At 38.8% G+C, this 17,192-nt stretch overlaps 1 protein-coding gene across 2 annotated transcripts; it reads left to right on the top strand.

Annotated features, from left to right (window-relative positions):
* Positions 1 to 1,269: 1,269 nt before the first annotated feature.
* On the top strand, positions 1,270 to 16,940 carry LOC129105740 (protein mono-ADP-ribosyltransferase PARP6). 2 transcript variants are annotated; one of them, XM_054616929.1, is made up of 22 exons: positions 1,270 to 1,311; positions 1,786 to 1,863; positions 4,021 to 4,115; positions 4,843 to 4,903; positions 5,108 to 5,198; positions 5,377 to 5,443; positions 5,712 to 5,861; positions 7,500 to 7,650; positions 8,189 to 8,242; positions 8,393 to 8,488; positions 8,784 to 8,876; positions 9,024 to 9,149; positions 9,450 to 9,515; positions 9,918 to 9,985; positions 10,471 to 10,519; positions 10,671 to 10,783; positions 12,161 to 12,233; positions 13,987 to 14,056; positions 14,963 to 15,042; positions 15,196 to 15,259; positions 15,869 to 15,953; positions 16,838 to 16,940. In XM_054616929.1, exons 1-22 carry the CDS (start codon positions 1,309 to 1,311, stop codon positions 16,938 to 16,940), a joined length of 1,836 nt encoding a protein of 611 aa, XP_054472904.1. In that variant the 5' UTR covers positions 1,270 to 1,308. The 2 variants fall into 2 exon arrangements, with proteins under 2 accessions (XP_054472904.1, XP_054472896.1); XM_054616921.1 differs by lacking the exon at positions 1,270 to 1,311 and having other exon boundaries at positions 1,756 to 1,863; positions 8,111 to 8,242.
* Positions 16,941 to 17,192: the final 252 nt, after the last annotated feature.

The raw sequence follows: 17,192 nt of genomic DNA, 5'->3' as shown, positions 1-17,192 counted from the left end.
TTTTTTAGACAAAGGAGGAGCCAAACCATAACACCAAAAAAGGACAGATATCCATAACCAGGAAGAGAAAAACACAGTATTGTGATTTTTATTTTTGGTGTAGACATGTAGATAATGACCAAATCTAAGGGAGAAATTAGCTAAGTGTCATTTTTTAGTCCAGCAAACAAAGAAAAAATGAATAATTGGTGTTTCATTATATTGACCCATATATAGCATAGATGCCTTCATGTTGGATGGCTTTGTAAAGCGGTCTACCCTGTTGTGCAGAGCTACATTGCCATCCAGTCTTGGTTTGCACATGTCTCAGTATTCAGTGCTGATAAATATTCAAAAATCTTGATTATTTTGGCTTGACGGGCCCCAGACTATGTAATGTGTAATTTGTATTCTGATGCTGCAGTGTGAAATATGCAACTCTGCATCTGCAGCTTTAAGCCTTGTTGAATGGACACCATGCTCGTTGTTTACATGTCTGACACAAAATGTGATCGGCCGCCATGAAATGCAGTGTGCTGGAGCTGCCTCTGTTATATCAGCAATGTTGTTTACCCTTACAGTTTTGCTGCTGATTTTGTCGAAATGTATCTCTAAATCTGGAATAAAATACAAGATCCTTTTTTTCTCATCATGACCCAACAGTAGCTTTTCATTTATAGGCAACCATTATTTTATTATGCTAGAATCTTGAGAAACGACTTAGATTTTTTAGTCAACACTGTGTGGAAAATCTATCTCTTTATGCTAACCCATGAAGTTATATGGTGTTTCAAAGATTTCTTTCCATATATTTGACATGACCAACAGCGTGACTCTAACAATGTACTGACATCATTCACCGTGTATCTATAAAGGTGTGCCAACCTTTGGTGCCTTGGTATTAATAGATGAAGTTCCTGAAAAAAACAAAACAAAGAAATGGATACATCCTGGGTACTGAACGTACAGCACATATCTCCCACACATTCTCTCCACAGTGATTAATGCCACTCTGAAAGGAGGCAGAGATGGCTGTTGCTAGGATACATGGCAAGGTGAAGTGCAGACCATTTAAAGAAAAGAGGAGGAGGGCACCATTTACAAAGCATGGCATCACTGGAGATGGCCTCTTTGTTTCATGTTTTCGTCCATTACTGAATTTTGATTTCTATTTCTCCTAGGATTTGCAGTTCTGTCGAGTGCAAGAGAGAGAGGGCCGAAGCTCTCCGGTTTTCTGTTCTTGTTCTGCCACCTGGAAATAGGCTGCAATGGTTGGCAGTATTCAAAGGACTGAACCTGTCTGAGTGAGCCTTATGAACAGTAGAACCAATGGTAAGACAGCTAGGATTCTATTGGTATAATCATTAATGCATACGATTAAGCTGTGTCATCCATTCATGGTTTGTTTAAGATCAATTAAGTGGTAAATTAAATTTAATTAAATTGCTGTGGCTACTCACAGAAGTGCAGACTGTAGATTTATGCAATAGGGTCTCTGGGCTCCAGGCTTTGCTGGAAATGACATGAAACACGGTTATTTTGCACAATAAAAAAAAAAAAATCTTTGATTGTTATTTGAGTATTCTTTTGAAGGTTGAATTCTTCCTGTCTTTTGGAAATAAATCGCGCCTCTTCGTCTCTCTCTTTGAGATGCTATATAAAGCAGTGTTTTGAAGCTGGGTGTTTTGAACGAGAGGCTAAATAGGGAGATGTGAGAAAGGATGTGAGATGAAAGGATGATAGAGAGAGGTTTCAGTTTCCTTCCGCTCCACTATAATGGCCTTTTCACAATGTGTGGGCCCACAGGACATCAAAGGCCAGTGTTGGACAGACGAGGAGTCGGACGGGGAGAACGAGTCAGAACAGTTCCTGTATGGCATTCAGGTACAGCAATGGCAACCGTATTACCCTTACTATATGAATCTATGTGTTTAATCAGGTGTTTATCAATAATGGTGCTTGCCAACGTCTTTATCATCTTTTTACCTTCACATTACAATAATCTCAGGTGGTAAAAAAAAATTGTTGTTCTTTTTTTACAAATTTGTATTATTTTATTTCCCATCGACTGTAAAAGAGCTACTGAAAGGATGTATTTATGTCAATGCTGCAATATGTTCACAGCTAAAAAAGCACATACTAATTGGGCCATTTAACCTTGAATTCCCAGAATACCAGCCACTTGTTTTCAGGATTTTGTCAGAGACCTAGATGTTGGTCAATGCTGATTTTGACCTGACATTGGCACCAGACAATAAGTCAGGGGTCATTTGGAGTCATTCTTTTGGGGATTGTCGAGATTCTCACCAAATGTCATGGCAATGTGGTGAATAGTTAGTGAGATATTTTGCTGTAGTACTGCAGAACAGATGGACTGGCTGACTGACATTTCCATCTTAATGCCCCACTGCTGGCAGGGCAAACATTTAAATTAATCTGAAGCAGGATATACAGTTAGAATGTAAGTGTAAGGATGTGTCAATGTTAAACAATGTTCTGGGCTTTGAATTTTTTCAAACTGATAAAAGCAAATATCACATTTACATCTAAAGTACAATACAGTTGTAGAACTATCACCCTATGTGACCTTAAGTATCAATCCCAGGCAACACTGTCAAAATCATTTTCGTGGCCTCCATTCAATGTATCGTCTCATCTCATAAAGTTCAATGCTTCACTTTCATATGAGATCTTAATCTGTTAGTCATCCTTTTTTACTGTTATCTCGCAAGTCCTTTGATTGAAATGTAAATCCACTCTGGGATTTAAAGCTCATTTATATGCAGTCAGAGAACATGAAAGCAGCAAAGTAAAGATAAGGATGAAAGTGTAGGATCTGTTCTACACACAGATCAGAGCTGAGGAGAAGAGAGTCTGACTTCAAGTCTAGACATCAGGAAACATGTATGACAAACCTAGGCTAAAAAATGCTATTAATGGAGGATACCAAAGGATGTAAAACAATCACTGAAATATGTCAAAAAGATATCCCTACAGTTTATGAAATGTACAAATTTTTCCATAACAAAATACTGTGTTCATCCTCTTTATCAAATGTTACATTATGTAACCCTCTCTTTTACTGCAAATATAAGTTGAGCTTGATGTTGGATCATAGATCTGAAATTTAGGGTTTTTAGTGTGGTTGAAAAATTGAAAGATAAAGGAGCTCAGCTGATTTGAAAAAAAAAAGGAATGAATTTGATTAGAAACATGTTTTTATATTGAGTCAGCTGTACACTACAGACTGTGTTGTGATTAAGAGTGGGTTAAAAACTAAACAGTTGCAATATTTAGATACTATCAATTGATAAATGGTTTTAATAGATAGCTAAAAATGATTAAGAAACTGCTTAAAGGTAATTATAACAGATTTTGAAATAAATAGCTAAAAGTAATAAATATGAATAGACACATCCATTAAGCATTGTTGTAAGAATATCCACTTTTATATTCTAAGCCAGTCAGCTTTTACAGTTTTGAACGTCCTTCCGTTTAATATACAACATTTGGACTCTTACTGTTTTTATGCATTTATTCTAAAATCTTGGCTAAAAAGCAACCAGACCTGCCATCATACCTAGTCATTGCATGCTTGCCTTGTCTGCTATCATTTACTTGGCTTTTTTGTCTGTTTTCCCTTTCGAATCTCTTCTAGTTTTTAAATGTCTTCTATAATGTAATGTGATACGATTGTCCTTTTAACATTCATTTGTATTAAGGGCCTGCATTTTACATATCCTACTTTGCATAATACTTGCTCTACTCCTCTAAGCGTTTGACCCTGTTCAGCTGTTCATGTTTTGCTTTCTATGCCTCAAATGTTCTGTGTTATTGTTGTTTTAATGGCTAATATAACATCTGGCCAAGGGACAACAGTCAGATAAATAAGCCTTTTTTCTAACACTGGCACATTTACAGGGATGTAGATCAATATGCATCATCGATTAAAATAAATTAACATATTTGGAAAATGACAGGTGGTGTCACCCAATGGTTCTTGAATTCATCTGAGAGGGCTTTGTATACTGCTTGTTACAGGGGAGCTGCGCTGCTGACCTGTACCGCCACCCTCAACTGGATGCAGATATTGAGGCAGTAAAAGACATCTACACTGACAGTGCTGTCTCTGTTAGGTACAGCACAGATACAACGGAACACACACTCATACACACACATCCAATTGAGACATATTTTAAAAATGTTTTACACAGGCACAATTCAAAGATTGTATCTATTTATGTATTCATTTTAAAAGTGCTCAATACAAAATTCAAAGCATTCATTTTGCCTCTACATGACTCTCAACATGCAATCTGATAATGCTATCAATACAAACAGTGCTAACGGTGCTAAACAACGGCAACAGTGCTGACAGAGCTAACAGTGTTTACATGAGGCGTAACCGGAGTTTGAGCACTACGCTTCCATGACAACCGTGATGGTTGGGACAGCATTAACTGCTGTATGAGAGCAGTTTATAGAGTCGGCTTTAAGGTAACCACTGGGGCATTCTCACATGTACTAACGTGCACAAAAAGGCACGCCTAGACATCTCAGCTATGTAAACAAATCACAGAGAAACTTGGATTACAACACACACAGAGAGGGAGAGTAACTTCATTATCTGCTCAGGTAGACATTACTTGACTATATCTTTACATTGCAAAAAATGTTTTGATGCTATATTAATGCTCTGAATATCGTAAAGAAAAAACTTTAATTTGACATTGTCTGGAGACATAGGAAAAAAGAAAAGACGTATTTTCGTCCTCAAGGGATAATCTGTTGAAAGGGTTGGAGTTTAATGTATCCCATTACGTATGATGAATGAACTGTATCTGCCGTTGTGTCTCTGAACAGGGAGTATGGAACCATTGATGACGTGGACATCGATCTTCACATTAACATTGGTTTCTTAGATGTGAGTCAGCATTCTTCTCTCTCTCTGCATACACCTCCTCCCTTGCCCATTACTATTCCAACGTTGACATTATGCAAAGTAACACATCATCTATAATGTATTGTATATTTCTAAATTATTCATGTAATGAGAAATGGCCCTAATTAGGATGCTAACTCTGTATATTTGTGTGTATGTGTGTATGTGTGTGTGTGTCTGACTCAGGAGGAGGTTGCGACAGCTTGGAAAGTTATCAGAACAGAGCCCATTATTCTGAGACTGCGCTTTTCTCTTTCTCAGTACCTCGATGGACCTGGTGAGTAAAGATGTCAGTTTGGATGTTGGTTTTCTGGGAGGGACTTTAGGTATTTGTGCCACACATTGAGCGTAGGAGGTGAGTACAATATGTGCTATACAAGAGGGAGAGTGAAAGAGAGAGCCTGTGTATCTGTGTATCTGTGCACTGTATAATAGTGTTAGTCATCTTTACTCAGAGCCATCAGTTGAAGTGTTCCAGCCCTCCAATAAAGAAGGCTTCAGCCTGGGCCTGCAGCTCAAAAAGTAAGCCATGTGATCTATTATATCTATGTTTAATAGCGAAATTGTGGTAGATTCCATAATTTGATGTCAGATTTTGCATAATCAAATGTGCAGCATCAGAAATACAAATCACAGATGATTTATTTTTCCAATTTTGGGTTGCCTAATCCAATCACCAAAATAATAATGCACATCAACAACAAAAAGAAGGTGATTTAAAGTGTAATTCACTCTGTCAGGTTCACTCACATATCATCCTGCTTGGCTCTCCTTATTTGTAACGTGGCAGGATCCTGAGCACATTCACCTCACAGCAGTGGAAGCACCTCAGTAATGAGTTCCTCAAGGCCCAGCAGGAGAAGAGGCACAGCTGGTTCAAAGCCGGAGGAACCATCAAGAAGTTCCGTGCCGGGCTCAGCATCTTCTCCCCCATACCCAAGTAGGTCGCTCTACCACTGTATATCTCTATCAGGGCAACTGCACCCCCATGTTTATGTTTCATATACAGCATGCTAAACAACATTTTCAAATAAACAAACAACAATTTTGGCCATTGATAATACAGATATATCAATTTCAATGCGGAATTGTTATGTCTGTAGTTTCCAGAAATAGAGCTCAGTTGTTATACTGTTATTGTGATGCTTGGTTTTGATTCTGGTGTCTAAAAACACATTTCCATAATTTATTCACTGTCAATTTATGTTTTGAACACTTTACTGTTTCCAAGTGTCTGCATCACTCATGTAGAAGAGCACAGATTAATTATGTCAAGAACAGAAACATTTAGGCTATTTTTGGTGTTATTTTGGCATAACAACTGCAGTTTGTTATTGCGTTTTTTTTCCACAGTAGGTAGCTATTCCTGTAACTAAAATGAAAACAGTTTCTCTAAGAAATTTTCATCAGTTGTTAGAAAGGTTTTTAAAAAATATCTAAAGGCTGTAGATGTAGTTTATCCCTTAACAAATGCTTGTTTATAATGATTAAGAAATTCTTAATTCTTAATAATTATTGCAAATGGACTTTTAATTCTAAAAAATTACAACAGTATACTGTGCACTTCTAAATTTCAGTTATTCTTTACCTAGGCACAAAACATTCTTAACACCTCATTCTGGAGAAATATCCTGTTACATAGGGATTGATTATGTCTTTGTTTTGTCTTTCTTCTTTCGTGAAACTCCCTTTGATGTCTGAATTAGAAAGGTGCTATAATATAGCACCTTTCTAATTCAGACATCAAAGGGAGTAGCAGCTATATGAATAAATACACTTACATACAAGTGAGCTATTTTTCCAAGTTTGAAGATTTCTGTTGGAAGATAGTGATGGAAATACTTTGAGAAGGTTGTGTCTGTAAAAGTTGAACTGTAGCAAATAAGACAAGCAGGGAAAAGGATTCTCTGACAGTGCATGTTACAGATTGACTTCAACTCAAAAGTTTGACACACTCATCCAATTTCCCGAGGGGGGAAGTACCCTGCTCCGCCTCTTGTCTTACTCTGCAATTCTTTGACAGTTATGGGTGCACAGGGATTAAATCTCGGCCCACTCGATGGAGGTCAGTCCGACTAACTACTAAGCTGTCTTGACATCCTCACAACGTGACAGTAGTCTCATGTCAAAATTGTACATGGATTATATACTGAGAGTGATGTTGGAAGTGAACACTGGTTCTTGAATGTTAACTGTTAGTGACTTGAGCTGCTGCCCAAACAGATTTCACTTGTCAGAGATAGCATAATAATCCAAGTGTAGTGTGATTGTGAATTTCTCTCACAGATGTCACTGTAAAATAACCCAGGTACTGACTATGTAAACACATTGCAGTCTTCCCATGCAAGATTACAGCTGAGGAGATGTTGCCAATTATATTATTGATAATAAAGATTTATTCAAAGCAATATTACAACAATAAGATCTAAAAATTCCTGATTTGGCCTTTGAAGCCAAACCCTCCGCTATCAAACGTCTACAAACACAGGGACAACTGACAAAATTAGCATTTTTTTTTCCTCCTGGGAAAGATGGCAGATGAAGTGATGCACATAAATTGTGTCTTTCTTTTTTCAAGGTCTCCGAGTTTTCCTCTGATCCAAGACACCGTTTTAAAAGGGAAGCTGAGTGTCCCTGAGCTGAGAGTGACCCGCCTGATGAACCGCTCTATCTCATGTACCATGAAGAATCCCAAAGGGGAGCTTTTCAGCTATCCACCAAACAGCCAGGTCAGTTCCCCGGTCTGGACATAACAGCACCCATGCATCTCTCTGATTTGGAGTTAGATACCTTTCAGTTTAAATTTTAATATGAGGAATTAACTAAATGCCATTGTCCTCCAATTCATTTATCTTTAACGTGTCTCACTCACGTGTCAAGTTGTGATCATAGCGTTTTTGTCACATCTCTCTAAACTTCACACTCCTTACATGTGTAACATTGCTGATGTAGAAACTCATAATGCCATGATAAGGAGTTCAAAATCACCAAGAATACTACAAAATGCTGATGATGAATGCTGTTTTCATGGCACTGTATATTTCTGTTTTAATCCACTGTGTTTCACTCTGACCCTCTTCTCAGTCACCTGCCACCTGCACTGTTCCCACCCGAGCCTTTCCTAACCCCTACCGTAACATGGCTTCTGCGCTGTTTCCCATAATGCTTTGTCTTCACTTGACTCATCAGACTGTGGCTGTCCCGGCGGCCAGGGCCCCTGCGCAGATTACCACGAGGCAGCTGATTGAATTGTTTTTCTCATCCCAGGCGGGCGGCCACTGCAAGAACATCCCTACCTTGGAGTATGGCTTCTTAGTGCAGGTTAGACCTCAAGGATATATTTGCTGGCAGTGGCAAGGGGCGGGGCCCACAATGCATTGTTGTTCTAGGACATCATAACAGGTTCAGCCAGTCACGATTGCAGTACAAAATTGTATTTAAAATAACTAGTCCTCACTTTTTTCCAAACAGATAATGAAGTACTCAGAGCAGAGGATCCCCACGCTCAACGAGTACTGCGTGGTGTGTGACGAACAACACGTCTTTCAGAATGGATCCATGCTGAAGGTATCAGAGACGAGAAACAGAAACGTAGAGTATCGGTTTAGAAACCGTTCGATATTGGCTAAAAAAAAGAGATGTTATGAAAAGCATGTACGTGATGTTTTCTCTCTCTATTAGTAATACGATCCTGTTAATGGATTTTCCACAATTGTAGTTGTGAGGGAGAAGATAAAGAGTGAGAGAGAGTGTGTCTAATTACGTGTGTGCATGAGTGTACTTGTTTTTGTTTAGATATGTAGTACACGTTGAAATTAATGTATTCTCACCCATCTTTGTGTGCTTGTGTGTGTTTCTATAGCCGGCTGTGTGCACCAGGGAGCTGTGTGTTTTCTCCTTCTACACTCTGGGTGTAATGTCCGGAGCTGCAGAGGAAGTGGCCACTGGAGCAGAGGTGACAACTAAACAATACATATAATTTATGATATAATTCTGATTATTTGTATTTCTTTTTAAAAAGAAAGGCCTAAAATATATGTAAGAAAAACAAAACACAAACGTCAAACACTGGCGCGTGATGATGTTATGTTTCTCTCCGCAGGTGGTGGACCTCCTTGTGGCTATGTGTAGAGCTGCTCTTGAGTCTCCCCGTAAGAGCATCATCTTTGAGCCCTATCCATCAGTCGTTGACCCCAATGACCCCAAAACTCTGGCCTTCAACCCAAAGGTCAGCATCCTCACAACTACAAACTTGATTAGTAACAAAACCAATACATAAACTCAATTTGTAAAATCAACTGACTCTATTAAAACTACTGGAAAATATAATTGTAGTTATCCACAGACGTAATGAATGAATGAAGTAATGTAACTGCTTAATTTGATATCAATGAATAGGATAGGAAGAATTTAGAAATGGTCATTATAGTTGGGAAAACTTTTACCTCTACAAGTGATTTTAGATGTCTGTATGTTGTCCCCTCTCTCATTGCAAACAATGGATGTTCGGCTCAACCGATGAACACAGAAGAAGAATTATGAGAGACTCCAGAAGGCATTGGACAGCGTCATGTCCATTCGTGAAATGACCCAGGTACAAGGAGAAGATGGGAGTGAAAGAAAGAAAAGGAGCCACAGTGGATCTAGGCTACATATGGTTTTGATGTATAATGTTTAAGACATAATCTAAGGTTTTTTAGTTTATATAAAATCATCACTATATATGTCCCCCACATGTCCATTACACAGTCCTGTATTTATTAGACTGTTTGAGCTGTAAGGGTGGGCAAAATGACAGCTGTTTCTGATTAGTTTATCTTCTCTATTGATCTTCCCCACTCTTGTTTCTATTACTTATTTACCCACTGTGGCTTGACTGCATCTGTACTATGTATAAAACACATAGTAAGTCTAGATCTAAACTCTTGCTCATTTGGCTTTCGGGGAAAAATCCTCAAAACTGAAAACCACACATGCTTTTGTGCCTTTTTTTCAGGGCTCATATCTGGAGATCAAGAAACAGATGGACAAACTTGACCCTTTGGCTCATCCTCTGCTACAATGGTGAGTAGAGGATCTGTTTTAAAAATTGGTTCACTCTGCTTTGCATGTAAACAGGATTACATTTATACAGCAGTACTTATCAGTAGAGAGCATATCAAACATACCATATTAGATAAACAATCATTGATAATACAATAATACGTATTGGCTTAAGTCAGTATGCCTTTTTCATGGGGGACATTTTGACATTTCACAGAAGGAAAAACACAGCTGTAAGTAGTAATGGCTGAATTCCATTTGGCTGGTTTCATGGTCCTGCTCTTCTGCATGTTGGCTCATTTTTCACACTGGCAAGGCTTTCTGGAACACTTGAATAGAACGGAACCATTGTTAATGTTCAGAGTAACACCCATGTTTTACTAAAATGTCTGCTGTAAAAAAGGCTTATTGTGGTTCAAGCAAAGTGGTAGCACAATGGCTAGTACTTTAAATTTTGTTACACCTTATTGGATTTTTGTTTCGATATTCTTTCTCTCTTTTTGCAGGATTATTTCCAGTAACAGGTCTCATATCGTCAAGCTGCCTCTGAGTAGGGTAGGGAACCAGAACGACATCCCCTCAAGTGTCCTTTTTTTAAATGAGTTTTTTTATTACTGCAACATTATGCCTTTCAATGGTTCATACTCACTCTCTATCTGTGTCTCTCTCTTGCTCTCACTTGTCCCTTATGATCTCATTGTGATAGCAACTGAAATTCATGCACACCTCCCACCAGTTCCTGCTGCTCAGCAGCCCCCCGGCCAAGGAGGCTCGTTTTCGCACTGCCAAGAAGCTATATGGCAGCACCTTCGCCTTCCAGTGAGTCCACTTTGTTCCTCTCATTGGCTAACACAGCATTAATACATCCGAAACTTATGTTTTCATCAAATTACTATTTTGAAGCTTATAGGGTGTAAAGCTACAGTTACAGTGTTAAAATCCTTTAGGCTGTTAGAAAATATCAGAAATAGTTTGTAGTTATTAAATTGTTAATCTTGTGGCTGTTGAGCAAATATGATGTGAGAAATCACCTACTGTAAATAATTTATCTCAAATCAAGCATAGTCACTTAAATGCATGCATAATTTAGCGTTACAGCAGTACACACTGTCAAACATGAACATGTCTCCGTGTACCACCTGGTCATTATGTTGCGGCTGGGGGAGCCACTCGAGCAGATTTTTTTGGAACAATAACAAACAATAGCACAAAGCAGTGACCATTCTCTTGGACAGAGAAACCACCTTGCTAAGCCAGCACGTGGAGCCAGCAATATCTGTGAGATCAAGATTTGTACTGTAGCAGATGGGGCTTCGCTGAATATTTTAGATACACACGGCCCATCTGGGCTCTCGCAGGGTACAGCTAACACATGAGCAGTGCTAACAGTCTCTCTTTTTCTGCTGGTTAATGCTACAAATTATGAACAGGAAATCTTTTTATATAAATAGAAACATTTGAAAATACATGTTCAGAGTCAGTTTAATGACAATCGGCAAGATTTAGAAAGGAATCCGTAAATAGCTGACTTGTAATTAATAACTTTTTACTGTTTATGTATTAGATTGTGGGAACAAGGATTGCTTCACAACTAGTTAAAAATAACAGCAATCGTGACACTGCTCTCTTTGTTGTAAGACAATCCAGATACCTGCAGTGGGAAACGTATCCAAATAACCCATCCTGACCTGAAAGACAGCAGTGATGGGTTGTCATCTTAGATCTTCAACTTTTTTTTAATACTAAATTTGGAATACCATGATGATGTAACATATTGTCCCAAAATATCTTGCACAAATTGTATAAATAGATGACTACAGAAGCTCTTTGTGGTTGGCAGAAGATAACTTCAATCTTCTCTCTGCACGAATGTCTAATTGTAGGTTTTACAAAATACTTATGTAATAATAAAAAGTAAAACGCTGTACAGGTAATGTAACACATTTTTACAATAATAATTCATGACATTTTCAAACACAGTAAATAATATAAAAAATAATTAAATAATAGTCAATTTGCTAATCTCTTTTTGTGAATGGAAGGTCACATACAAAATGTGCCACAGTGTTATTTTGAACAGCATGGATCCGGCCCACTACACATCAGTGGTTGCACACTGAGATCCACGCTGTTTGTATTCACGCAACACTTTTATCTCTTCCTTCTTATCTCTCCCTCTCTCTACACTTGCTCTAGTGGTTCCCATATAGAGAACTGGCACTCTGTTCTGAGAAATGGACTAGTCAATGCCTCTTATACCAAACTGCAGGTACGTAACCCTAGCAGTTTGCTGGAATTTACGATGCATCTCCTCTCGGACAGTAAACCTGCTCTCTGACAGAACAGGCTCGCTGTCCGGCTGATTCATTTTTGCAGTTAATGGATGCCAGCTTCCCTTTCGTCAGCTTTGCAATTGGCATTTTAGCGAGCGGGGCACACTGGGAGATTTTCCTGGCCAATGTCGGCTGCTTTTTTTGCTGACGTCGACAGCAGCAGACAGCACGTCTCTTCCTGTTGTGGGTCAAAGGGGAGGGGGCCGTGGTGTCAGCTGTGATTTTGGGAGGCTGCCTGTGTGCCCTGTTGGGGTTAACCACCTAGAGCACTGAGTAGGATAGGTCTGAAGCTGAAGGATGCAAAGGACGAACTCCATGGTAGTAAGTATAGACTTCCTGTGGGTAAAGAAGGAGGGCTTCCCACAAAGGTCAGTGACTAGCACCACTCATTATCTACTCAGACTTGGGTCAAATAGTAGCCTTAAAAATCAAAGTATTCAAACTTAGTTGATACCAGGTGGCTACAATTGACCAAATGAGTACCATAAATATAGTTTCAAGGCAGAAGCAGAAAATCATACTGTATTCTGGTTTTACTCAGGTCTGCGTCCATCTGGATCATTATTTTGCTTTGCCAAGGTTGTTTTTGCACTTTGTGACCCAGGTCTGTGAAAGATAAATAAAAAATAAAACAAGAAAAGAAGAAGCGAGCACCAGACAGCGCAGGTTTTTCTCATTTGCACAATACAGCAGATAATGACTGCTTGCAGATACACCGGCATGTCCTGAAAGTAGATGAAAAACAATTAAATGTGAAATCTCAAGGATCTTTGAAGCATTCACGTCAGCCCTGATTGCTCTATCATGCTGATGTGTTTCATTTATGCCTTCTTTGTTCTCCAACTTTTTGAACTCTCCATCTTTGATCTCACCTCAGTGCTCGTCTGCCTCATCTTTCTCCTCTCCATTTCACCTTGAGCATCGACACCCCCCTTCCTCTGTCATTGTCTTTCACAAGAGGAGGAGGACCGAGTCTGCCTCCAGCTCCAACCATCATACAAAACCTCTGGTCTATTGTTCCTTTTGATATCTTCCAGATGTGCCAAGTCCCGACCTCCATCTCCCTCACATTTCATTCCCAAACTATCAAAGTTCTCTTTGTTCTTCCTCTCGTTTCTCCTCTGGATCACTGTGGCTTATGAAAACTTTTCCATGATACACCTGTGGTCCTTTTTCGTTTTTTCCTCATTCTGGACATTCTTGTGTGGAGGCTCAACATCATTATCAGTCATCTTCATTCTCATACCAAGCCAGCATACATGGTCTCATTTCAGCATTGCTTGAATACTTGATCATTACATACACAAATATAATTCACATAACTCCAGAGCATGACATGATCTTCTCTGGACTACATTATTTTGCAAGGATAAAACATGTTGGCAGTTTAAAGGTGCATATGTGTTGTTTCAGATCACTAGAATAATCAAACTATCTTTTCTCTCTTTGGCGTTTTGCAATCCACTATCTTTGGATTTTTGTGTGTGTGTGGCTGTGCGTGTGAATTTAGTATGCCTGGTTGGTGGTGTTTGCCAGGTAAACTGTAACAGAAACATAAAAAAATCACTGACTTTGGTATGTATTGCACTGTATGTGTGAGTACATTTGTGTGTGTGCGTGATTGTACGAGGTTGTCCTGTGCAACTGCTCAGTGACCCTTCCTTCCTTCCTGCTCTTTTCAAACCCAAGCTGCATGGGGCAGCGTATGGAAAGGGCATCTATCTGAGCCCCATCTCCAGCATATCTTTTGGATACTCAGGTAGGAACGGTTTATTCCTCGCCACTAAGTCCCCTCCGGCCCCTAAACCCCTCTACCTTTTTATTCCATCGTGTTGACTGAGTACGCTCCATGTTGGTAAAATGGCCTGATTATCATCCTGGAACACTTCATTTTCACATGTGGGAGCTTTCCATGCTATCCTATTGTGCTGCTCTGTGTTGTGTGTCCACTTTGGGTGTTGGGCCTTGGGCCTTTTTTCTCTGAGCTTGTGTGCTGCATATCATACCATACATTATGTTGTGGCTGTGAAAAAATGAAGCTGTCAGTGGATCTGTGTGTGTTACTTTGTACTGTGTTGGTATTTTATACTATTTTCTCTTCATGGGGTGGGGCTGAAGAGACATTTAAACTTTACTAGTCCTTACCTTATTCCCCCTGTGAATTGTCGCTGAAACACAATTTGGATGTTGGTTTTGAGGTCCCACTATGGTTATTGTGATGATTTTGTGGACAAGACATCTACAGGTTGCCTGTTTAACTGTTAACACTATTAACAAGCCCCTAAGCAATGGTTTCCCTGTTTTAAGGATTGATGTGGAATTAATTATTACAAGTTAAGGTGGCAAGAAAAACAGCAACAGTTGCTGGAATCATATCCAATTTGTTTACTTTGTCCTCAATCAAAGCCAATATATACATACTTAAGTTGGTTTCGCATTTAATTACAACTTTGCCGTTTTGAAAATGTAAAAGATAACTGAGTCACTTGCTGTATTGGCTTGTGTGTAGATTGTATTTAGTAGCATTTTGGAATAGCCTTCATATGAAGGTTAGAACTCTGGGTTCTAAACTTCTCTGTAAAAGGAGCTCAAGACAACTAGAGGGAGGTTTTTCACAGCTTGAATGACTTGAGGTCGTTTGCTGTCTGTGTGCTGCTTTTTGTAGGAATGGGGAAAGGACAGCACCGCATGCCCACCAAAGATGAACTGGTGCAACGTTACAACCGCATGAACACCATACCACAGGTGGTAATATTACATCCTCACATATACACATATACCATAAATGTTCAAAAGTTGTATGTTATTCTCAATGTTTACCATTATCAGCATAGTTAGGCCATGTTATTCACTGTAGCAGCTTGATGGGACTTAACTGTTGTCTCTTTTTTTCAATAGAGCCGTCCAATACAATCAAGGTTTCTTCAGAGTCGAAATCTGAACTGTATCGCTCTGTGTGAAGGTAATCACAAGCAGAAGATATTATATGTGAGAGCTGAGATAATAGTTAATATGCTCCATTAGTATATTTGATATTATGACATTGAAATAAAAAATTAAAAAAATGATATTATTATATTAATTTCAGTCCCAGTGAAACAGAATTTAGAGCATCTTTAGCATTGTACTGTGAGAAATTTGAGCAGTGTATAGTTATAAGAAGGATTTAAATTAAGTCCTACGCAATTGTTTTGACAGCTACAACGTGAACAGTAGCGCGATATGGAATTATTATAGGATAGTTACAGGAAGAAAATACCATGAGTTAGATCATTAAAATCTAAATTTAACTAGGGAATGTAACTAGTGTATTAATGAGCGGTTATTATTATTATGATATAATTATCGTTATAATAGCAAAAACTATTAAAGATAAACAAAATAAATAATGTGCATCGGTTTAGATAATAACTGACTTTAAGCTCTTAAGCTCTACAGCATCTTATGTAGTATGTTATAATATAATATCAAATACAACAGCAGCACTACTAATAATAATGATAAATAACAAGAAAGTAAAGTAAATACAAACCACTATGTCTGGTGAAACATGCTTCTCTCTCTTCAACAGTTATCACATCTAAGGATCTGCAGAAACATGGTAACATTTGGGTGTGTCCAGTATCGGACCACGTCTGTACTCGCTTCTTTTTTGTGTAAGTATTTCCAACACTTGGAAACTCCTTTGTTATTTCTACATAAGTAACGCATAATTACCAAAGTAGTTGACATAGCAACCAGTCAGAAACAAATAAAAATAATCATCACACTTAAAAGGCATAATTCATCACTCAGGTTGCTTATTTTTTCCTGCGAAGCCGCACATGATGAAGGTGATTTATTGAATAATTGTGATATATGCTGCGGTTTTGCCTCATCACTCATCCTCATTTTAAATTAGCCGTGAATAAGTGATGGTTGAGTGGTTTTACTGCTTCACTAAACTGGGTTCCTGTCAAGTCATAGCCTTTCAGTATGATGTTTAAAACTGTGTTTTGGAGCTCGGCAAATAACACATGGCATCCACACTGGCTGCTGATGTTATGGATTTGGACACAGGCATTCACCAGATGGCAAAGTCTATTATCATGTCTACTGCTGTCTTCTGAGTCGGAAATTAGATTTGAGATGGCCTGCAATCAAATTTAAATCACAACTAAATATAATTCAATTCTGACCTTGTGCTCAGCGTATGGTTTTGTTTTTCAGCTTGACGAAACGTTGATATGATTTGAATAAAAACAGGAAGATTTGTTGTGTCAGATGTAACAGTGCCTCTTCTAAAAGCACTGTAATTCACTTGCTTCCTAGACAACAGCAACTCACGGAGGCTCATTTGTGCATGGAAAGGTTACCTTTCTATGATCAGTATTATGTCTTGTAAAATGAGAAAAGAATAAAACTGTTGCTGTTCATCTTCAAACTGGGCCCTTATACCACCAAGTAGCAGAAAGATGAGGTAGTAAGATAAAACCGTAGGCAGCTATTGATGAAGAGGTGAAAATAAACCATATGTCTACTGATCAATGTATTTGTGCAGGTATGAGGATGGCCAAGTAGGAGATGCTAACATCAACACCCAGGAGCCTAAGGTGCAGAAGGAGATCATGCGTGTGATCGGGACCCAGATCTACTCCAGCTAATGGCGGTTTTCCATACTACTCTCCGGCGGAGGCACACAGGCAGGCAGACAGCGAATGTTCGGGCGAGCTGACCTCAAGCCTGACACCGAAGGCTGTGGGAGCTCTTGAGCACATTATATCTGAAGTTGTTTTGTTCTGGTCCTCTCATTTTCCTCCTCCTTTCTTTGTTCCTTTTTCCAAGTGGTTACACATTACATGTTCAGATTTAACCTGGTTAATGTCTGTCTGCTTTTCTCAGTTAACACAACCACC

The sequence above is a fragment of the Anoplopoma fimbria genome, chromosome 2 (genome assembly GCF_027596085.1).
Source record: "Anoplopoma fimbria isolate UVic2021 breed Golden Eagle Sablefish chromosome 2, Afim_UVic_2022, whole genome shotgun sequence".
NCBI classification, from domain to species: Eukaryota; Metazoa; Chordata; class Actinopteri; order Perciformes; family Anoplopomatidae; genus Anoplopoma; species Anoplopoma fimbria.
The sequence above is the reverse complement of the archived record's forward strand: the minus strand, read 5'-3'. Positions and strand labels throughout refer to the sequence as shown.

What these genes read in the sequence shown, in the direction of transcription:
- LOC129105740 (XM_054616921.1), top strand. Translation starts at nt 1,756, where the DNA reads ATGGCCTTTTCACAATGTGTGGGCCCACAGGACATCAAAGGCCAGTGT. An exon ending in AGAATGGATCCATGCTGAAG is followed by an intron (nt 8,489 to 8,783) that starts GTATCAGAGACG and finishes GTGTTTCTATAG; the next exon opens with CCGGCTGTGTGCACCAGGGA. An exon ending in CTCTGGCCTTCAACCCAAAG is followed by an intron (nt 9,150 to 9,449) that starts GTCAGCATCCTC and finishes CGATGAACACAG; the next exon opens with AAGAAGAATTATGAGAGACT.